At 35.2% G+C, this 24464-nt stretch overlaps 1 protein-coding gene across 1 annotated transcript in view; it reads left to right on the forward strand.

The window, feature by feature from the left end:
- Positions 1 to 24464, forward strand: part of LOC138161219 (fibrillin-2-like) — a 152583-nt gene that overhangs the window by 14889 nt on the left and 113230 nt on the right. The window contains 11 exon segments of the mRNA XM_069088046.1: positions 4069 to 4197; positions 4896 to 5018; positions 7458 to 7583; positions 10021 to 10143; positions 11353 to 11472; positions 15109 to 15234; positions 15701 to 15723; positions 15726 to 15825; positions 17411 to 17533; positions 19312 to 19437; positions 22155 to 22277. Of these exon segments, the coding sequence (XP_068944147.1) occupies positions 4069 to 4197; positions 4896 to 5018; positions 7458 to 7583; positions 10021 to 10143; positions 11353 to 11472; positions 15109 to 15234; positions 15701 to 15723; positions 15726 to 15825; positions 17411 to 17533; positions 19312 to 19437; positions 22155 to 22277 (1242 nt within the window).

Here is a 24464-nt window from a genome sequence, read left to right on the forward strand (position 1 = left end):
CTTCTTCTTCTTCTTCTTCTTCTTCTTCTTCTTCTTCTTCTTCTTCTCTTCCTCCTCTTCCTTCCCCTTCTCCCCCTTTTCCTTCTCCTCCTCTTTCTTCCTCTTGTCCTTCTCCTCCTCCTCTTCCTCTTTTTCTCCTTCCTCTTCATCTTTTTCTGCTTCTCCTTATTCCTCTTCTTTTTTTTATTTTAATGTTTTATTTTTCCAAATAACATGTAAAACTAGTTTTTAACATACGTTTTTAAAAATTTTGAGTTCCAAATTATTTCCATTCTTCCCTCCTTCTCTCCCCTACCCCCTTGAGAAGACAAGCACTTTGAAATAGATTATATGTGCAAAGCATATTTACATATTAGTCATGTGGTAAAAGAAAATATAAGTATGCTTCCATCTGCCTTCAGACTCCATCAGTTCTTTCTCTGGAGACAGATAGCATTTTTCATCATGAGTCCTTTTGGATTGCTTAGGATCATTGTATTGCTGAGAATAGCTAAATCATTCATAGTTCTTATTCATTCAACATTGCTGTTACTGTATACAGTGTTCTCTTGGTTCTGCTCACTTCACTTTGCATCAGTTCATGTAAGTCCTTCCATGTTTTTCTGAAATCATCCTGCTTGTCATTTCTTATAGCACAGTAATATTCCATTACAACAATATACCACAATTTATTCGGTTATTCCCCAAGTGATAGGCAATTTCCAATTCTTAGCCACCAAAAAATTGCTGCTATAAATATTTTTTGTACATCCATTTTGGAAAATAATTTATTATTGTTGTTCTGTTGTTTCAGTAGTGTCTACTTCATGATTCCATTTGGCAAAGATACTGGAGTTGTTTGCAATTTCATTCTTCAGCTCATTTTACAGATGAGGAAACTGAGGCAAAGCAAAGAGGGTTAAGTGACTTGCCCAGCTAGTATGCATCTGAGGCCAGATTTGAATTTATTTCTGACTCCAGACCCAGTACTCGGTCTACAGAGCCACCTACTGGCCAGGAAAATAATTTGCCTCTTTGAAAATAAAATGAAAGAGATTTTTTCCATTACATTTTGACTCAGAGATTCCACTATAAGGCAAATATCCCAAGGAAAAAAGAAGGGAATGGAATAAGCATTTATATATCACCTAGTATGTACCATGGGGTATTTTGGGCATTCAGGGAGCACTAGTACCTCCGGTGTGAGGACTTGTCCAGGCCTTTTCAGGGCCACTCATCCACCTGTAGTGTCTACCTGGCACTCAGCTCTCACATGTGACTCCAAGAAGCTACAGCATGTGCAGCAACCACACCCCAGCAACCTATCTTAGCAGACATGCTAAACCAGATTGCAAGTAACTCACAAGCCTCCAACCCATTCGATGCATGTGAAAACTTCCCCCATTGGAATGGGTGGATAAAAACAGTTTGTTCCAGTGATCATGAAGGCAGCCAAAGTAGGCACTGTGGAGGCTTAGAGTTTGGTCAGAGGTTACCATCTACTCACTAAACTCCATGGATCACCTCCAGGATCAAATACAAATCCTCTGTTGGGGTTTTAAGTCATCTATAACCTCCTAAACTCTCCCCTTGACTGTTCAGTCTTCTTACATCTGATATCCATCTCACCTACCACCCACAACTATTCTGTTATCCAGTGACACCAGCTTGCTTGATGTTCCTCATTCAAGACACTCCATCTGTTGACTCTGGTTGACCTCCATGCATGGAAGGCCTTCCCTCTGCCTCTCCTCCTTCTGGCTTCCCTGGCTTCCTTCAAGTCTCAGCTAAAACCCTACCTTCTTATAGGAAACCTTTCCCAATCCCCCTAATTTTACTGCCTTCACTCTGTTAATCATTTCACATTTATCCTATAGAGAGATTGTTTGTACATTGGCATGCTGTCCCCTCCATTGGACTGTGAACTTTTTGAAGGCACGAACTGATTTTTACATTTCTTTGTATCCCCAACGCTTGGAGCAGTGCCTGACTCACAGAAGGTGCTTAATAAATGTTTACTGACAGGAAACAGTGAAAACATATGTCTCATTCTGCATTTTGAACATCTCTTTCACAAGGTGGGCAGTATGCTTTATCATCTGTCCTCTGGAAGTATTGATCAGTGTTCTTAAATCTTTCAAAATTATTTTTTTAATCATTTTTGTGTTATTGTATAAGACATTCTCTTTGTTCTGGTCACTTCTACTGTGCATCAGTTCATACAACTTTTTCATCATTTCTTATAGCACAATCATATTCTACTACATTCTTTTGCTATAATTTGTTGAGGTATTCCTCAGTTGATAATCACCTTCTTTTTTTACAGTTCTTTGTCATAGCAAAAACTGCACAATTTTCATATATATATATATATATATATATATATGAGTAATTTCCCTTTTTATCTGATTTGTTTGCAATACAAACCCATATTAGTGATCAAAGGGTATACAAAGTTTAGTGAATTTTTGAGTATAGTTCCCAATTGTTTTCTAGAATGTCTTGACCAATTCACAACTCTACCAATATTACACTGGTGTACCTGTGTTCTTACAGACTCTCCACAATGATCTTTTTGTTTTGTTTTGTTTTCTTAATTTTGCCAATCTGGTGGGTATGAGGTAGAACCTCAGATTTGTTTTTCTCTAATTATTTGAAGAATTTTTTTCATGTGGTTGTTGATAAATTGGGTTTCTTCCTTTGAAAATTTCCTGTTTATGACCTTTAAACATTTATCTGTCTTCTAAATTCAAATCCTTTTATATTTTATCAGGTATAAGAGCTTTATGAAAAAGTCTAGCTGCAAAGATTGTTTTCCCAGTTAACTGATTTACTTACTAGTTTTAACTGACAATAGTTTATTTGTATAGTTTAAGTAATGTTTATTGCTAAAGAAATAAATGGATAAAAAGGAAAAATGAAAATTTCCTAGCAAGAATGCTCAGAAGTAATTTTAAATAGTGAACACATATTACTTACATAAGATTTTTTTAAAAGCCCAATGATCAAATACTTTGATAAGTTTTTAAAACTGAAACATAAAATATTATAGCAGCTGAATTCAGAATCCATTTAGAATAGTTTTTTCTGCTTTCAGAAATAAAGGCCATATGTTGAATTTTGTTTAACCAATATTTTATCAGATCAGGAATATAAATTAATTCTCTTTATGTAAAGTTCTTTTTCGGCTGTGTAGAGCTAGAGTAGCTACAGCTTAGTTGACCTCATTATGCTAACTCGTTTTTAAAGAATGTATTTGGGGGTGGCTAGGTGGTACAGTGAATAGAGCACCAGCTCTGAAGTTAGGAGAACCTGAGTTCAAATTTGACCTCAAACACTTAACACTAGCCATGTGACCTTGAGCAAGTCACTTAACCCCAATTGACCTGCCTTCCCCCCTCCAAAAAAAAGTAAAAAAAAAAAAGAATGTATTTGATAGAGTTACAAATAATATTGCAGATTTGTAGCAACAATGAAAAAATACAGAAAGTTCATTGTCATTATTTTTGAAGGTGAGACTGCTACTATTTTTTTATTGGTATGACTAAATAAATAGACTAGTCAACCCCTTTGGACTCTATCTCTTTGTCTATGAGTTACATTATACCCCTGGACATAGGAGCCTTATCTTCAACTGCTCCCAGTCAAGGAGGCATTTTAGTTGTTATTGTGGCAACCAACACAACGGATTTGCCCAAAAGCTTGATGAAATGTCTCAGAATAACATCTTTCTTTGGTTGTCATCACCTTAGCTAAGCTTATCCTTCCACTTAATGCTTTGTCATTTTCAATCCAGGAAGACATAAAGTCTATTAAAATAAAAGCAAACACTCACCATTTGGTTCCAGAATTCTGACCATAGAAAAGTGCCCCTGCCAGTTGACAGTGACGGTTTTGGCAGTTGGAAAGAGGAATGAACCCCAGGCTCAGCTCCCCTGACCCACTCTGCTGCTGGTCATCTGAACAAATCTTTGTCCTATATGACACAGACTTCCCTGACATTTCAAATGATCTATACCTTCCCCTGAGAAGTGAAATCTCACACTTTAACTCTTGTTGACTTCATTCTGTTTAATTCTTTAAAATCAGACATTGATGAATGCAAGAGTTCCCTTGACCTTTGTGGAAGTGGTACTTGTGTCAATACTCCAGGCAGTTTTGAGTGTCAGTGTTTTGAAGGTTATGAAAGCAGGTTCATGATGATGAAGAACTGTATGGGTAAGTATGGTTGACTTGCTCTCAAAACTTGAAGCAAAAGTAGCATAGACGCATACTTTTGACCCATGCCTATCTCAGAGAATGCTTGTCACATGGAGATCTAAAATCAGCAAAGTAGGTTCACACAGTTTTGTATTAAAATTTTCAATGTTTTATATGAATTATTATTCCCTTGCCCCCAAATTTATGACACCTTCAATTTTGGCTTATTGCAACTCTGTGCAGTATTTTAACCCGCTTTTCAGGATACTGTGAATTATACATTTCTATATTGATGTTTAATCTGACCTCTTCAGTGGTTATTTCTTGGACAGCAGTTATCTGTTCCTAAAATTTTACATTCATTTAGTAAATCTGAAAATTAACACTAAAAGAAAACAATCTATTCTATTAATTAGTGATTAGTATGTCTTCCTAGTAAGCCTTCCTTATCTAGATTGTAATACTTTTTTTCTTCACCACTACCCTTCCCCCTCAAGTTACTAAGCTTATGAATAATTTAGTAGTTTTTAGTTTTACTAGAACTTTTACTATTTACTAGATTCTTTCAATACTATATTAGAAGATAGAGGGTCTATTACAAGTAAAAATTTTCTCATTTATTTCTAAAGTTCACTCATTTTCAGGCAATCATTTTTTCCCATTCTTTACTATTTTTTCCTAAAAATCACTTAATAGATAACATATTTACCTTTCAGACATTAATGAATGTGAACATAACTCTCTACTTTGTAGAGGTAGAAACTGTGTGAACACAGAAGGCAGCTTTGAATGGGACTGCTCATTTGGATATGAAATACCATCACATGAGGATTGTGTGGGTGAGTTTATCCTCAGTGTGTATCCACAGAATTAAATAAATTGTAATCAGAAAATGAGGGTTCCAATAATGCATTCTACATTTTTTGTTGTGCAAATTTCTCGTTCATTAAATTAGGATTAGGATTTAGGAAACGTGGTTTTGGCCTAGTTCTAGGAAGAAAGACTGAGGAAGAAAGTCATTTGTTACTTTAGGCAAGTCATTTAACCACTCTGGACATCAGTTTCTTCATATGCTGATAAGGAAGTTGGTCTAGATGCCTCTTAGTTCTAAAGCTGGATTTTCTATTTTTAAAAGCAACTTAATAACTTAGATTTTAATAATCTAGCCCTACTAATCCATATTCAGATTGCTTTTTATGATTGATTTTATTTGATCTCATATACCAGGCAGTAGAACAATTGAATTTTCAGTTTTCATAGCTTTACTAGAAAAAAACAAAAGATCACCTGTCTATAAACTCTAAAGTTATAGAGACTATAAGGAGAAAAGAGAGACAGATGATATTATTTTCAAGAATCTATTTGTTCACACCTCTGTGTTGTCACACATATATGTTTTACACATCCATACTCACATATACATAAAAATGATTCCTTACCAGCCCTGCTCTGACTCTATAACCATCAAATGAGATGTTTATGAAGTGTTTAGCATGATACCTGGAACATAAAAAGCATTTAATAGATTCTTATTCTCTTCCTTTCCCTGTGTCATGTGCCAATTTTTGAATTTTATGGTCTTTATTATTATATTACATTTAAATTATATATGATACATAGATAAATATTATAAATATATTAAGGACATCTCTAGCCAGTAATCTTAAACCCAGTTCACTCTGGAGCTCATAGATTGGACAATAGTTCCCTGCCATTGTGTCACAGAGTGAATGTAAATACTAAATAATAACTGTTTTTCTTTTGTCCAGGAACTCTGAGGGTCTTCCCCTCCCAGTTTGATTTCTTTTCTTTTCTTTTTTTTTAATTAAAGGGGTCATCCCTTTAGTAACTACTTAGAGGCCTATTCACTAAATGGGTGTTTACTCACACCAAGTGAGAACCTGAAAAGACCTTAGACTAAAAGGACCAGGGTCTCCCATTGCATCCAGGGCTATCTCCATCTGTCCTGAAGAATATCTGGCCACTGGACCCAGATGGCTCTGGAGGTGAAAGTGAGGCTGGTGCCTCCTCACAGCCCTTCCTCACTCAAATCCAAGCCAACTGAAAGCCATGTCATCATCTCCCTGACGCTATGGTCCTCTTTGGAAACCAAGGACAAACGCAACACCAGCATATCAAAGACAACTCTTTTGTAGAGTGTATCTTCTTCGGTCTTTGCTACTTAGTTTCTTTGCTGACTCTTAGTTGTTATAAGAAATGGAAACACACACACACACTTCTGTATGATAATAGGGCATTGATGTGTCCCAATAGCAGTCCACCTTACTGTGTGTTATGCTTGTCTTAACTCTGTAGAAGTTCAATGCATCACTTTGATATCTGGCAAGGGAGTAGAATATCTAAATTGCTCACGAAATGGCCTTCTCCTCAAGTGTCCAACCGAGTAGTCTCACCTAAAGACTGCTAAAAGACTACATTATCTCAACAGGCCACCAGAGGGCACTAAACCTACAATATCCCTCCTCTGTGGAACAGAACAACTTAATGTAATTATACTGCCTGTACTGAATATTTATCTAGTCTCTAGAGTGATGTGAAATATTGCTGAAGATAGTTTTTTAAACAGGAAATGTAAGGTTCCACCTATATCAAAAGCTAATTGTTAAGAATTTGTTCATGGAACCCCTCTGCCCACAGTTCCAAACTCTTCCCACTTAATTTGTCTGTGTTGGAAGGTTAAGGAAAGGGGTATGTGTGCCCAGATCTGGAGCTCTTGAGTCCCAGATTGCTTTAAAAGTAAATCAGGGGGAAAACAGTAAGAGTAATTGCCCTCCCTTTTGCTCTCCTTAGTCCATTTAGCTGGTTGAGTCTATGGACCAAAAATTCATACGAGTCAATTGCAACACTAATCGCAGGCATTTTCAGTCACCAGTAAATAGAGTCTTGAGTAGGTAGGTACAGCTTGTGGATGCTCAGCATTTTTATTGTCTCTTCAAATCTTCCACTCAGCTAATATGACAAGGAAAAGAAGCATTAAATACTGTATGCCTGCATATACCCACGCTACTTTTCTGTGTTTTCCTGTCTTTTTTCTTTGTCCACTGCAAATGCACTTCCCCTAAACTGAGTGAGTGGGGAAGGACATGAATAAGAAACACTCTTCCAGACCTCTCTGTCTTCCACATACCATAGCCATTGATCCTAAACTAAATAATAATTCAGAACATCTAAGGGTTTGAACACTGGCTATACTTTTATCAAAAGCAAACATGAGCATAGGTACTATATAGAAGTATGTCAATTTTTTTCTTTTGCAGATATAAATGAATGTTTTATGAGTGATAATCTATATAGAAATGGAAAATGTGTGGCCATGATTGTACCATACCAGTGTGCTTGTAATCCTGAATATCAAGTAACTCCAGAAAGGCAAGGCTATATGGGTAAGAAATGGCCACACCAGTGTCCTGAAATTCTTATTTATCAAGTAAGTAAATGAAGCTTTTGCCACTAAAGAGAACAGGTCCTTTCATTAAAAACAATCATACTTCTAAGTCACTGAGTTCTCAGGATATTTCATAAATATCCTTGTATAGTGTTGCATGGTTGTCCTATTTTAATAAGAAATAAAAAGAATACTTTCGCTATCGTTTTTAGTCCTTTTTTGGTAAGTATCTTTCATTTTTTTTTATTAATTGCTGTATGGATCAGAAGACCACTCACCTAAAATGACTCAAAGATTTCTCAAGGTAAAGGCAAAAACTTTATTACTATCTTTCTCAAGAAAGGGCATCCCCAAATTGAACAAAAAAAAAATCAGAAGGGAGGAGAGCACTATAGAAGGCAAAAGCAAGATTATAAAGCCCTAACACGGGAATACCATACCTTCTCCACTGTCCCACCTTACCATTAGTTGGTAAGGCAAGCTCACAATCTTCTTTATATGCCAACCAATTGGTGAAAAGCCCTCTCTATTCATTACCCTAATTATTTCCAATGAGGCTCTAACTTTGTTAGATAATATACATAATACATGAGGTCTACTATGCAAGCAAGCACAGTAACAACCCCAGAATACTGAACCCCCTTCAGTCCAACCCAAATGTGTCCTCATCTGGGCCTGAGTGTCCCAAAGCTGCTGTCTGCTTTCTGATTGGTCAAATCCACCTGCTGCTGCCAGCTCCTTTTATTCAACATTATTTCATTTTTAGTATTATCTAGAAGTTCTCTGGGAACTGGGAACCCAGCTTCTTCCCAAGGCTACTGCTCAACTTGTCCCAAGACTACTGTTTGGTACTTTTTTTTTCTTTCTTGTTTTTTTAAAGCAATTGGAATTAAGTAACTTGCTCAAGGTTACACGGCCAGTTATTTCTGGGTGTGGTGCTAAGTATCTGAGTCCAGATTTGATTCCCACATCATCCCAACACTGGAGCCAGTGCTCTTACTCGCTACTGTCTGGTACTTTTTATCAGTAGTCTTGTTTCAACAATTCTTGCACTTCTATAGAAACTTAACTCTTTACTACCTCTCACACTACTACTCCTTTCCCCAAACTAAAAACACCTCTAATTTAGTCTTGTGTGGGACACAGAGACCCTAACCTAAATTGACTACTCGGAGACCTCTCAAAGTCAAGGTAGAAAGTTTTATTAGAATCTTGCAAGAAGCAGGCGATCCAGTCTCAGAACAGAATGTTCTGAGTGGTTCAGTCTGCCATACAGAAGCTAAAGTTGGGTTAAATAAGCAAGGGTTACATGCCCCTCCCAAACATTAACCTAATTATTACTAATGAGGCTCTAATCTTGTTAGATAACATACATAATACATGAGGTCCATTATGCAAGTGCAGTAACAACCTCAGAATACTGAACCCCCTTCAGTCTAACCTAGATACATACTTATCTGGGTCTGAGTGACCCAAGGCCACTGTCTGTTTCCTGATTGGTCAAATCCACCTGCTGCTGCTAGCTCCTTCCATTCTACATTATTTCATTTTAGTATTATCTAGGAGTTCTCTGGGAACTGGGAATCAACTTCCTCCCAAGGCTACTGCCTCAACTCCCCCAAGGCTACTGTCTGTTAACTTTTTTATCAGTAGTCTTGTTCAGCAATTCTTGCAGTTCTGTGGAAACTTAACCCTTTGTTACCTCTCGCACTATCATTCCTTTCCCCAAACTAGAAACACCTCTAATTTGGTCTCAATAGGTAATCCAAGCAATTGTATTAATACCCAGTAGCTCTTACATTACCTTGAAATACACAATGACTTACATATGTGTGTGTGTATATATATATATATATATATATATATATATATGGAAACAATACTGAACTTAGTTACAAAATACAAGGAAGTAGAATGTACATATGATATTTAGAATGGGGAAACTTCACTGCTAGCCATTCCACACAGTCTCAATAGTTCATCCAATCAATTGTCTTAATACTCAATAGCTCTTACATTACCTTGAAATGCACAATGACCTACACACACACACACACACACACACACACACATATAGGGAAACGATACTGAACTTAGTTATAAAGTATAAGGGAGTAAGAAGAATGTATATAGGATGTTCAGAATGGGGAAATTTCACTGCAAGTTATCCCTCACATTGCTTTTTGTTCAATTACTATAATATATTAATGAATTAATTATCAATTAATAACTACCATTAATTTGGTAGTGTTAAAAATATCACCAAAAGCAGCTGCCAATTTGTATAGGCAAATATAAACTTAGACTAACTAAAGAAAAAATCATCATGAAAAATGAGTAAGCATTCAACACGGTCTCCATAATTAGCTTTTAAAAGGCAGACCTTTTTAAAGAAAGAACCAACAAATAATACAGTTGAAATGTTCTTTTACCAGGTATTGATGAGTGTAGGATAATGAATGGAAGATGTGATACCCAATGCACTAATTCAGAAGGCAGCTATGAATGTATTTGCAGTAAAGTTTATACCCTGATGCCAGATATGAGAACTTATTCAGGTAAGGAAACAAAAACACAAGTACTTTCTCCATCTTAGTTAATTTTCATTTACAGATTTGACTTTATCCAATTCAATTCATCCTAACATTTATTTAATGTCTATTATACACAAAGCAATGTGTCAGGAACTGGTAACACAAAAACAAAAATGAAACAATCTCTGTCTCCAAATACCATCCATTCTACGACATGTGCACAAGTAATTACCAAATACATACACAAAGAAATTCCGAAAGGGAAAAACACTAACAACAGACTAGGGCTCAGCAATTGCAGCAAACACCGTGTGTATGTGTACTTGTGTGTGTGTGTGTGTGTGTGTGTTTACTGGAGCTGTATTTTGAAGTAATATTGGGATCCTAAGAATGATGGTAAGGTTGGAGAGTGCATTATAGACATGGCACCACCTGTGCAAAGGTGGAAAGATAGAATGCTATGCATAGGACACAAATAGCTGAGTAGTTTCATTGAGATAGAGAGTGTATAAAGGGGTGTAATGGGAAATAAGAATGAAAAGCCAAGTGGGATACCTATTGTGTCAAACATTGTCTAGCTAAAGAATTTATATTTTGTCTTGGGGCAAAAGAAGTCATTGAATATTTTTAGTACAGAAGTGATGTGGTTACTTCTGTATTTTAAGAATATTGGTTTGCCATCCATGTGGAGGATTGATTGGAGAGGAAATAGATCGGAGGCTGACCAAATAGGATACTCTGTTCCAGATGAGATTTGGTGAGGGTAGGGACTATGTAAATTTGGATATGGGGACAGGTATAACAGATATTTTGGAAGTAAAACCATAAGGGATAAGATGAGAACGAGGAAGATGAAAAAGTCAGGAATGACTTTAAGCATGTCAACCTGGGTGAGTAAAAAGGAAGATAATACCTTCAATAGAAGTTTGTAGAAAAGGAGAATTTGCATTTTTAAAAAGGCAAGAAAAGAGAAGGGGTATATAATGAATTCCATTTTGGAAATAATTGAGCTTGAGGTACTTTCAGGACATTTACTTGGAAATGTCTACCAGACAGTAATGTTGGACTGGAGTTCTGGAGAGAACTTTAGACTTTATATAGATTTTTACTGGGCCTTAAGAGACACCCATTCTTAGTGAGTTTTGTTTCTTACAGAAGGGATGGAAACAGGTAATCTTTGGTATTCTCAAAAATTATTTTTATTTTTGTATGTTGCAAATTTTATTTCTTTAGATATTGATGAATATGAAAAATATCCCGGTGTCTGTGATGGTGGCCAATGCACTAACATTACTGGTGGCTGTCTCTATTATGATGATTTTGTGGCTTCCATGGATATGAAAACATGTATTGGTAGGTATTCAAAGAAAAAGATATTAAGTTATGCATCATATAAATAGTCAATTGAGAGCTAGAGACACAGATCTGTCATTTCATTTAGTGTGGGATTTCCTTGTGAGGGAACCCTACTCTAATCCACTAATGCAGATAGGTAAGTCCTTCAAAGGTTCTAATCTTTGATACCTGCAGTAATGGGAAGTCAAGGGACTTACTTAGAATCACGCAGCCTTTATGTGTCAAAGGCAGGACTTAAATGCATGTCTTCCTGGCTCCAATAACAGCTCTATCAACAGTACCATGCTGCCTCTCAGTGTGAATACACACACACACGCACACATATATATATACACACACACACACACTATATGTGTATATATACATATGTAGTGTTTCATCGTGTAATGTTCATATTAAAAATTATTTCCCAAGAAGTTTGAAAAGAAAAAGCTTCATGTATTGAACTAGGAAAATTTTATCTGCCTTCTGTGTTAAAATGAAGGGTACAGGCAAAATTATTATTAATGTTAATTTACTGCATTATAGGTTTCAAGTGCTTACACTACCTGTTTCACAATTGTGAAGAAAGTATTTTTCAAATGCTTGCTTTCAAATGAGTAATGTGAGACTCTAAAATGGTAAATTATTTTCCAACAATCATGCATCTAGTTATGTGTCTGAGACTGGTGTAATGTAATACCAAGCAAAGGCAACTTCCCAGGTTCAAAATACCAGCATAGGTGCTCTCTATTTTATTTCAGTAACAAACCCAGAACAGAGAAGATCAAAACATGACATCATTCAAAATACAGCATTTACTAAGTGTGATTAAATCATCTCCAAGGCCTACCCCACCCCAGGACTTTCCAATCATTCAATCAATTACAAAGTCTCTGTTCCAAATACTTCTCCACCCCTAGGCTATACCTTAATTAAGTCCACCACAAAGCCCCTCTTCTCAAATGGAGATTCGTTTCCAAACATAAGTAAAATACATTCATTTGCTCAACCATAGAACACAAAAAGGTCAAAAGTTCCCCACCCCTGGATCACAATTGAATCTACCCCAGAGTTACATCAAGTTTAAACACAGCACTTAATACCCAAATGGAGGTCTTTTCTTCATCTTGACACGAGGCAAGTTCTCAGCAATCTTAGTTCCTGGGGAGACAAGGCTTAGCAAGGCCATAAGATACATTGCCAGTCCCTTCATGAATTTATCCTCTGTCTGTAGAACAGTCCTAGAACCCCTGAACACATTAGCAAAGCCCTCTCCCAGGATTTCTGTAAACATACAACAAGAAAGTCCTTCTTCAGGGCTTCTAAACCAACAGAAAGGCTCCCAGACCCCTGCAACAACAGCACTGTCCTTCACCAGTGGACAGTATTCACTCTCAGTACTGTCCCTAACCAGTGGACAGTATTCACTCTCTGTCTGCAGGACAGTCTCAGGCCTTCTTAACCAAATGCCAGGTTCCAGGACTTCTTCAACAGGACAGTCTTTCACCAGTGGACAAATCTGGCAAAATAACATCAAAACAGACAGACAAAGTACCAGCAAAACAGCCATGTCTCCTCAGTCCTTGGCAGCTCAGGGGGCAGGTCTCAAAAGTCCAGGGCAATTCAAAGCGGCCACCAGCAATCTCTTAGTCTCTCCCTCTTCACGAGGTGCTGCTTCCAAAAAGAACTTCCGCCTCTCTCTTGTCTCTCCAAATCTACGTCACCAGCTCCTCCCAGTCAGGACTTTCTTTTCACATCAAAAAGTCCATCCCACAGGTGGGATTAACAAGCTCTGGGTTTTAATACAATCAATTTGAAAACCAAGCCAATACAGGGGAATCTTTAATTGCCATTACTATCACAACTGGGACTGAAGTTTCAGCTCAAAGGCTGATAAACTGCTTTCCCTAAACCATTCTGCCTCTTTTACGATGATATTAAATCACATAAAATGTTCAATTATTAACAAAATTTAATTTATCATATTACAGAATTTTATTGAAGTCTTAAATCCATTGGATTCAGGTCTTAACTCTTCCAGTAGATAGTCTTCTTGAATTCTGAAGGCTAATAAAAATCAGCACAAGAGTGGACAAAGAGTCCACACTGTGTTGATGAGCCCCTCCCCCAAATTTTAGTTTGACTACTCTTCTATTTTTAAGGTGTTATTTTCTTCAGTCAGGTTGTTGACTCTCATTTCATAATTTTCTTGCATTGTTCTCGTTTCTATTCCCAATTTTTCCTCCACTTCTCTTATTTGATTTTCAAAATCCTTTTTAAGCTCCTCTATGGCCTGTAACCAGCTCACATTTTTCTTGGAAGCTTTTGGCGCAGGAGTTCTGACTTTGCTGTTTTCCTCCTGTTTCATGCTTTGATCTTTTGTGTCCCCCAAATAGGAGTGTAAAGTTGTGTTGCTCTGTTTGCTTTGCTTCCTTTGGCTGCTCATTTACCACTCAATTAATTGACTTTTGGGCTTTTTGCCACAGTAGAACTCTGCTACCAGAAATGGGAGCTTTATCCCAAATGCTGGGGTTTTCTCAGCTGCTGAAGGTATTACTTGGGTGCCCTCGCTGAAGCCTCCACATGCTCTAGCAAGCTGGTCACACACCCCAGGACCTCCACCCTAGACAGAAATCCAGATCCAAGTAGGTTAAAGCAAGAACAAATACCCCTTAGACTGGTTGCTTTGTCCCCCTACAGTCTGCAGACCAGGAGCTGAAGCTGTCATATGGCAGCAGCTGCACTGCCTAGAGGCCTCAGCAGCTTCTTGCCCCAGGGGCAAAGGCTGGATCGCACTCCAAATTCCCAGGTCCCAAAGTCCACACTGCACTGACCTTTCACTTTGTCCTTGGCATCTATGAGTTGATAAACTGGAAACCGCCACGGCTACTGGTGATCTGAAGTCCCTCCAGCCAGCAGCTGGTCAGGCTGCCCTGGTGCTAAGATCTCTGGCTTGAGAGGGGTTGGGCTCAGCTCCCAGATCTCTGTGCTGGGAGCTTGCTGCCGGCCTGCCTGGATGTACTGAGCAGGAGGTTAGCTTCTCTGTGTCATTTTGTGGGTTCTGTAGCTCCAAAGTTTGTCTAGAGTCATTTTTTCCATGAATTGGAGGAGGTGGGAGCTGGAGCTGTGAGGAAGTCCTGTTTCTACTCCCGACTCTATCAATAGATATAGACCATTTTCAGTCTTGCATACTTTCTAATTTATTAGGACCTGCCAGAGTTTATACTCAACATAACCTTTCAGAACTCAGGTTCCGAAAAATTTGGCATTAGAGTTGGACTTTAGTAAGGATGAATTGAATAGTCAATTACAATATTTTCTGCTCTTTGTTTTAAAAGATTGATTATTATTGTGAAATTGAGAAAAGTTGGAAGAGTAGTGTTTAGGGTATTGGCATTGCCTTTCTCAGCCATACTGATATGAGCTGGGAATTATGAAAGGACATATTTATTTAAAAAATCCCACGAGATCATCAATTAATAATTTGCAAGTTTGTGCTATATGAAATGGGTATTTAAAATATAATTAAATTGTTAGTAGTACTTTAAATTTCTACCATTAATGGTTAGTTGCAGGTAAAAGGTATTTTATTCTATGTGAAGATTATTGTAGGTAAATGTTTACCAATACAACTCAAATATAACCTTATAGATGTGAATGAATGCCACTTAAATTCTAACATCTGTATGTTTGGAGAATGTGGGAATACAAAAGCATACTTCATTTGTTGTTGTCAGTTAGGCTGCTCAGAAAAGAAGGGAAGTGTTAGATGTACAGGCATGTATTAATCATATATCCATTACTTTAACTTTTTATGGTTGCATCTCATAGAGCTGTCATCATCGTCTTATTACATTTCTTATACTATATAAATACAAATAGACTGACTAAAAACTACACCACAGTATAAATGAGCTACACCATATCTTTCTGTCATTGCCTCCGATAGATCACATGATTGACTTGGTTGTAGTATACTATCACAGAATGAGTTAGCTGGGATAGTGTGTATATAATTCACTAGTTTTGATGTGCTTGCATCTAATTGCTTCACTAAGATATGTGTCACATCATTCTAATCATATATAATCACATGAAGCCCAACTCTGATCTGTTTACTTTTACTAAATCTACATACAGAAGGTATTCTAACACCCAAACTAGCAATGTTTCCACTATATTTTAAAATTTCATCATTATACTATATTATCTTGCTTTTCTTAACCAATCATTGTTTTCTTAGATGTAGATGACTGTGACGGTGGTGTGTTCACAACTGCAATATGCTTGCTTCATGCTTAAATATCCAAGGAAGCTTCAAATGTAGCTGCAGGGAAGGTTGGGTTGGAAATGGTGCCAGATGTGTTGGTGAATATGCAATCAGAAATAATGAATCAGTTACTAGGGAAACAAGATTACATTTAGTCGAATATAATATTCTATGCAGTGTTTTTTTAACATGCATTTAACTTGCATGCTTGCATAAAAACATTGCTTTTCTTCTTGATTTTTTTCCCCTAAAGGTCAAGAGATAATAGCTTTAGTTGCAAGATAATTTATACCTAGAAGTTTCTATTAAGTTTATTATTGAACTGCATAGTGACCCACAAGAGTATAAGAAAACATTTGTTTTATATTATGGAAAAGTTTCTATGTGAAGACAGCACTTAATGTAAATACAATCAATTATATGATGAAAAATATTTAATATCTTTTCCCAGGCTTCTAACATAATACCAATAAAATTTAAAGTTCAATGAAACAAAACCAGAAAAGGTAAAACTTTTGTGAGTTAACTTGAATGTGCAATAAATTACTTATGTTACCTTCTTGATAAAAAAGAAAAATAGAGTAATTCCTCTGACAGAGGAATTTCAAATATTTTATTTGAAGCAAAGAAACAAGGTACTTGATATTTTATTGAACCAAATTTGGATGTCTTTGCTTTCTAGAAGGTGAAGAACTAGACGATATTTTAATTTTATTTTTTGAATTTATTTTAAGTTTTCAACATTCATTCCCCAAAGATTTTGAGTTACAGATTTTCTTCTCATCTTAGATTGTATTTTTAAAGGCAGACACATTCATGTTTAACCTACCAAATGTCTTCTAATCTACCTGAAGTGTCTTATCACTGGTTATCTAGATCAATTTGAAAGAACAGTAAAGCTAATTGATTTCCCCCAATCACCAATAATGTACCTACACTGAGTATATAGAAAAATTCATTATTTCAATTCATGATACCATTCAATTTGGCTATGTTGCCCCTGTTGTATTTTGTATGTGCAAACTACTTTCATTTGCCAAACATGAATTATTTTACTTTAGGGCTCACCTCATTGTCATTACAAAGTATGAGATGTCGTGTTTGTTATTTCATTTTTTTTTCTACGTATCCATTCTTTGTCTATCAAACTACTAAATACCCTTAATTCCCTTCCTGCTTTCCTTCTCACATTCATCCATCAACTTTAATCTTCTTTCCAACTTCTTATCTGCTCTCATAATCATCCATTTTTATTGCTTCCTACTCACATCAAAAAAAATTAATGACTACATATCATTGAAATGAATGAACTCCTTTGCCAAATATAATGAAAATTATGAGGCAGATAAATAATCCAATCTTAGGAATTTACCTTGGTTATTAAATACTTTGAGAAGCTAGAGCATATCTTCATCATGGGACAGGGAGAATTCAGTACCTTTGTTATTCTAAGTTTTTATGTTTAATTTAGAAATCATACAGTTTATTTTTATGCACTTATTCATGAATTTTCTAGGGGTATTTTGGATTGTGTGCATTTTACAAGTTTACTTACTGAATTCTTTTTCAAAGCATAATCAAAAACCACTTCCGCACTTACAAGTTTAAATTAAGGCCAAATTTAATATTATTTTGTTTGTAAATACTCTAGCTTATATTTTATTTTGTTTTCTTGGTACATAGATATGGATGAATGTTCTAATGGAACCCACCATTGTAGTATAAATTCCCAGTATGTTAACACACCAGATTCATACCACTGTGCTTGTTTTGAAGGATTCACTGGAGATGACTTTACTTGCTTAGGTTAGTGAAATTTCAAAGATATATTTTCCAACATCTTTTAACTGGTTAACTATTTTTCTATGCTATCCCTTATTTTGAAACAATGTGATGAAATCAAATCAGCTTCTACACTAAGGAGCATTTTAATTATGGCTACAGATACAGGATTTTTTTTTTTTACTTTTACAGTGGACATAAAAACATATAATTTTTAAATTCTTATTTTTCAATAATAATAATGATAATAATAATAATGTATTATTGCCAGTCTCCTCTCTTCTCCCCTTCCCCTTCCCTTCCCTCCCCTTCCTTTTTTTCCCTCCTTTCTTATCCTCTCCTCTCCAAGTGAGAACCTGAAAAGACCTTAGCCCGCAAGGGCCAAAGTCTCCCAATGCATCCTGGGCCATCTTCAGTTATCCTGATGAATATCTGGCCACTGGACCCAGATGGCTCTGGAGGAGAAAGTGAGGCTGGCGACCTTGCACATCCCTCCTTCACTTAAATCCAGGTCAACTGCAAGATATACCATCATTTACCTGATGTCATGGTCATCTTCGAGAACAGAGGACAAACACATCACAATTTTCCTGTTATCCAACTATGTACTTGGGTACTGTTATTGTGAATACATACATAAGTGTCACTGGAACAAAACACTAGACGTGTTATTCAGAGTTCCTAGTATTTATTAAACATGAGGATCACTTTGTAATATAAAAAAAAAACTTTGTAGACCCCTGTAGTATGAGTTGTATTATGGCCATTGATTTGCATTTCATTAATTATGACAGCATCTATATACTTTTGGAAATAGTAATTCATACCATCAGGCTACAAAAGGTGTTTTAGATTTTTTATCATTTTGTTGGAGCTAAATAAAGATTGAAATGATAATGCAAGATGAACCATGTGGAAATATGTAATAAAGGGTAATTTTTGGAAGTATGTCACCCTCTACATAGTAAGCTCCAGTGACTCTCTATTACATCTAAGATCAAATATAAAGGGTTTTGTTTGTCATTGGATCACAATTCAATACATTCCTACCTTTACAGTTGTCTTACAATTATTTACTTTCCTCTTTAAATCTACAATCCAGCTGTACTGTTTTACTTGCTACTCCTTGCACTTTGACCTCCTCTCTCTGTTCCTCATTTTTAGAATGCTCTTTCTTCATCTGTAAAATGGAGTTTGACTAGGTGATCTCTGAGGTTTTTCCATCTCTAAATCTATAATTCCATGATTTTAGGTGGCCTTTTAAAATAAAATTCATTTTAATAGTATCTAATTAAACCTCTTAGGGGATACTCTGGGTCTTCATTTTTAATGTTATAAGAAGACATACTATATAATATAACATAGTATAAAGTGACAATAATATACGAGATTCACTTTCTTGCTCATTGCAATTTTAAGTATTGCAATGCTTAAAATTGATGTGGTACTAATTATTTATTTCAAAACTTGGCAATTGTTTAAAGAAATAAACACCACATATTATAATAATATCAAAATTCTTTTGAATTAATTGCAGTATCCTTCAGGGAAAAATTATTGTTAGCAATTAGGTGACAATAATAGAAATTTCGTATAAGATAGCAAATAACAAACATAAGAAACACTCCTTAAAACTCCTCTAGACAAGATTGTTTGTCCTAAAGATTTAAATACTGCATGCCATAAGCTTAATTGTTAGGATAAATGGTTAGATAAAGGAACAAACAGAAGAAAAAACATGCCTGCATAATAGGACATGTAGTCATCACAATTTTATAGTAATTGACTCCCTTCTTCCATAGATGTTGATGAGTGTGAAGAAAACTTTAATCTTTGTGAGAGTGGACAGTGTTTGAATATCCCTGCTACATTTTGTTGTGAATGTGGGATGGGCTTCACTTCAGGTTCGGATAGCAAATTCTGCCAAGGTAAGCCAGCAGTATTCCAACTCCATTTTAAAGTTTAAATTGGCCATAATAAAGGAAACCACAATAAAAAGCTGTAATGACCTCAACCTGGAAGCAAGTTTCACATATAAAAGACATTCATTCCAGCACAGATTATTTTGCAGTGTAAATAATGATGAAACTAGCATTCATATCTCACAAAATTTTCCTGAATTGGAACCAATTTGATTCATTCTTTTTTTTCTTTGTTTTGTTTTATTTCATTTGACCATTTCTCATTTGCTGGTGGTGTTAATTGTTTTGTTTTTACTTAATAGAAAAACTCTTTGACATTTTTTTCATCAAATGAAATGCAACCTGCACCAAGCACTAGTACATTTTTCAAAATTTCAACTGCTTATTTTGGGTAGCATCTTCATATTTCATTTGATCATGTGAAGTTTTGGGTATCATCCAGGATTGTGCCTTTTTGCTAATAATAATCCCATTCTTCCTTTAAATTGTGATATCTCTCACTTCCTAGAATAATTTTATATAGTAGTATGATATTTTCCCAAGGAATAATAGTTTGGATTTTCTTTTAAATTATACATATAATGCATATAGATACAATGTGGAAGATCTATTTTTTCCCCTAAAAATTTTAAACAAGAATTAGTGGAATTTTTTTTATCAGTTTTTTGCCCTAGTCCTTTTTTAGATCATCCAGGGGAAGAAGATCCCAATATCTGAAGGAACCTCATTTGTTTTTAGGAAGTATTCATAAAATTACATATAAAATTCTTATATCTGAAGGTCTTGATAAATTAAGTTGCTCATAGACAAACTGATAATGTAACTTATTATATACAACTATAGAAATCACTCCAGCCATTATATGTCACTTGAAAATAAAATTTATTCCCATTGTATGCAGTTTCATTTGCTGGTAAATAAAATACATAGAAAACTGACTTACTGTTTACAGAATATTATCTCATTTTGAATGTTTGCTATCAAAGAGCTACTCAACACAATCTATACTTACCTGCTAATTTTAGTGTAGTTGAAACTAATCATTTTTGGAAAAAAACATTTCATTTATTTTTTTTTTTTTTAGTTTTTATAAACCATTCATTTTCATAAGATTTTGAGTTCCAAATTTTCTCTCCATTTCTCCCCTTCCTCAACCCCAAGACAGCATGAAATCTGATACAGGCTCTACATATATATTAATATTAAGCATATTTTCACATTAATCATGGTTGTTTTTTTTTTTTTGAGGGCAATTGGGGTTAAGTAACTTGTCCAAGGTTACACGGCTAGTTTGTGTGTGTGTGTGTGTTAAGTGTCTGAGGCTGGAACCGAACTCGGGTCCTCCTGACTCTGGGGCCAGCACTCTACTCACTACATTAGTCATGTTTTAAAGGAGAATTAGAACCAATTAGAAAAATTAGAAGGAAGAAACAAAACAAAAAAGAAAACATAAAAGAATAAGTAGCATCCTTCGATCTGCATTTGGATTCCATAGTTCTTTTTCTGGATGTGGATAGCATTTTCCATCATGAATCATTTGGAGTTGTCTTAGACCCTTGCACTGCTAAGCAAAGATAAGTCTATCAAAGTTAGTCACTGCACAATATTGCTGTGTCAAATGTTCTGGTTCTTCTGACTTCACTCAGCATCCGTTCCAGATTTTTCTGAAATCCACCAGCTCATCATTTCTTATGGAACAATAGTATTCCATTATATTCATATGCTATAATTTGTTCAGCCATTCCTCAATTGATGGGCATCCCCTCATTTTCCAATTCTTGGCTGAAACTAATCATTTTAACACTTTTGTGAATAAACTATTGTGAAAACTAGGAGGTCCTATTAGTCTCGATGTATGGCCAACTGAAGAAAGCCATTTAAGATATTTTAAATTCTAAGAATAGAAAGAAAATTGTTTTAGAAAACTTTACTCTCTTTTTTATTATATATACAACTATGCATATACACAAATACACACAGTTACTACATCAGTACAAATACATTCATGTACACTAATTTTAATGTAGGCACAGAAAAATATCCTCATGTTTATTGATATTCAGTGAACTGATTTTCGAACTACAATTAAACCAAAATACTTTGAAGATATTTGAAATGATGGGATAGAAGGGACTCGGATGAATGATTTTAGAAACAAAAACTCTTTTCTAACAAATGTAATCAGAAGATTTATGTATCTAATCATTAAAGTATATATGATATTCTGTTCTGGTCAAATGCAATGTAAATAAAACTACATAACAAAAAGGATTGGGAATTTAACTTAGAAATAATGCTTTATAATTTTAAATATTGACCCAAATAATTTTTTTCTTTTATGTATTTGTTCATTCACTTACCAGAAATTTTTAAAATATGTGCTATGCACCCAATGCTTTATTACATACTTCTGATTAAGACTTATAAGTTTAAAAATTTTTTTGAACATAGCACCTTTAAATGTTTTCTATTTAATTATATTCTAATCAAAAATTGCTTTCCTTTTTTAATACATGAGTAATTTTATGTATCTGATTAATATTAAAATTAAATTGTAGATAAAATATCCAAATATCATTTTTCCTGATAAATCATTAAGTTTAACAGTATGTGTGGGAGAAATCTGAATAGATTAATAAAATATACAATAAATTTATATTAGTACCAAAATTGTGTCCATTCTAAACAAATAATGCAATCACATATATTTTAAATGTCTTTAGATATTGATGAATGCACATTCCAGAATATCCATGTCTTTGGAATGTACAAAAACCTTCCAGGAATGTTTCATAGAATCTCTGATGATGACTTTGAGTTGGACAGAACAGGAGGAAACTGTACAGGTCTGTCAATTTTCTAAATACAGAAATTTGTTCTAAAGATTATTGATTATATATTAGCATATGGGAATACTTGCTGCCATATTTAAGTGTAATTATATAGTTATTTAACCTTTCACACCTTTTTTTTTTTTACCTTACAACAACTCAGTGAGTTTGGCATTGCAAATATTATTTTCCTCTTTACAGATGAGGCTCAGACAGGTTACATGTTAGAATAATGATGATAATAAGAATAATAGTAATAACAAGTTAGCATTTCTATAGAACTTTAAGTTTTCCAAGAGCTTTATAAATATAAACCCTAAGCGATAGGTGTTATTATTATTCCCATTTTACAGATGAGGAAACAGAGGCACACAAAGGTTAGGTGACTAGCCCAGGGTCATATAGTTTGTTTTGGAGGCTGGATTTCTTCCTGACTCCATATTCAGAAGTCTTATTTGCTGTGTCACCTAGCTACCCTGACACAAATCTGTTTCTCCTGATTATAAGTCATCTTGGAGTCTATTGGAACAATTAGAAAACTTTGTAATAGTCCAGGTGAGAATGTAGAGAAGGGGAGACATATAAAAAATAAATTAGGCCTAAGAGTACATATGTAGGATGAATTTGAATAAAGAATCAAGAATGACACCTTGTTTGTCACTTAGGTGACTAGAGAATGGTGGCATCTTTAGTAGTAATATAAGAGTTGGAAAGAAAGGAAGGTTTTGGGGAAAAGATAATGATCTGTTATTGGAAATGTTGAGTTGGAAATGTCAATGCTACATCTAGTTTGAAATGTCTTATAAACAGTTGATGTAGGACTGGAACTCATCAAAGACTAGGGATATAATATACATATACATATATGCACACACATATACATACACATACATATACACATACACACACACGCAAATGTATACATATACACACATATACGTATAGGTATACATACACACACATGTACACATACACAGACATATAAAATGTTACCTGCATAGTAATTATAGTTAACCTATTAGGAGCTTATGAAGTCATTCAATGAGAGAATGTAGAGAGAGAAGATAAGGGGCTCCCAAGCAGATCCTTAGATCATACCCTGGTTAGTAATCATGACCAAAATTAAGATATATCAAATGAGAGTGAGAAAGAACAGTCAGACATGTAGAATAACCTAGAGAGAACAGTCACAAAACACTAGAAAAGAGAGAATACCCAGGTAAAGAGAGTGATTAGTACAGTCAAAGACTGCCGAAAAGTCAAGAAGGATAAAAACTGAGAAAAAAAATACTTGATTTGGCAATCAGGACATTACTAATAACTTTGAAGAAGCAAAGTTCAGTTGAATAATTTGTTCAGAAGCCAGGTTTCAGAAATTTTAGAACTATGTGAGAGGAGAAGTAGAGCATATAGTGTAGAGAGTTTTCCAAAGGACCTTAGCCATGACAGAAAGGACCTCTAGATCATTGTAAAGCCATGCATAAGCAGATTTCCAAAGGACTACTGCTGTAAACAGCTTTCAAGGTTCTGATTATATAGTATAGTGAGCCCTCTATTTATTCAATACCATTCACAGAAAATCAAGGTACAACATTCACAATGTTACAACTTATCACAGAAAAACAAAATACAGTATTCAAAATGACATAACTAAAATGGCCACATAGTTTTCACCAAAGTGGTCACAATAATTTTAAGCAAAGTACCATCATTTAATAACTCAATCATTCAATCATCATTAAGGAGGCTTGCCTCCTTAAGGGACTCAAAATACAAAAGTTAAAGTACTCCACCCCTGGAAAGTACATTCATTTAGTCAATCACAGAGTCCTCAATTCAGTCACAAAGTACAATCACAAATAAATTACAATTCCATCAGTTACTACTCAACAGAAAATAACGCAGTTCAGAAGACAGTGCTTCCAGCTGTCTGACCATTACATCCATACCTAGTTAGTTACCAGAGAGGGAAGCACCAACATCTGAGTTTTCAAAGCTGGGGAGGGGCTCAACATTTGGCTCTCTCATTTGGTCAAATCACACTACTCTTCCCAAAGTGAGTCCCAAAGCAAAACCTCCTATCAGGGTCAGTCACTACTTAGTATTCACTTGGGGTAGGCTTTCAGATTTCATGGTTTCCCTTCCATGGTACCATCTCCTAGCTGAATTCATCAAGCTGTCACCTAAGTTCAAAGGCAGAAA

Source organism: Petaurus breviceps, unplaced genomic scaffold (genome assembly GCF_028583685.1).
Source record: "Petaurus breviceps papuanus isolate PSGF00001 unplaced genomic scaffold, PetGlider_PUasm1.0 184, whole genome shotgun sequence".
Taxonomy (NCBI): Eukaryota; Metazoa; Chordata; class Mammalia; order Diprotodontia; family Petauridae; genus Petaurus; species Petaurus breviceps.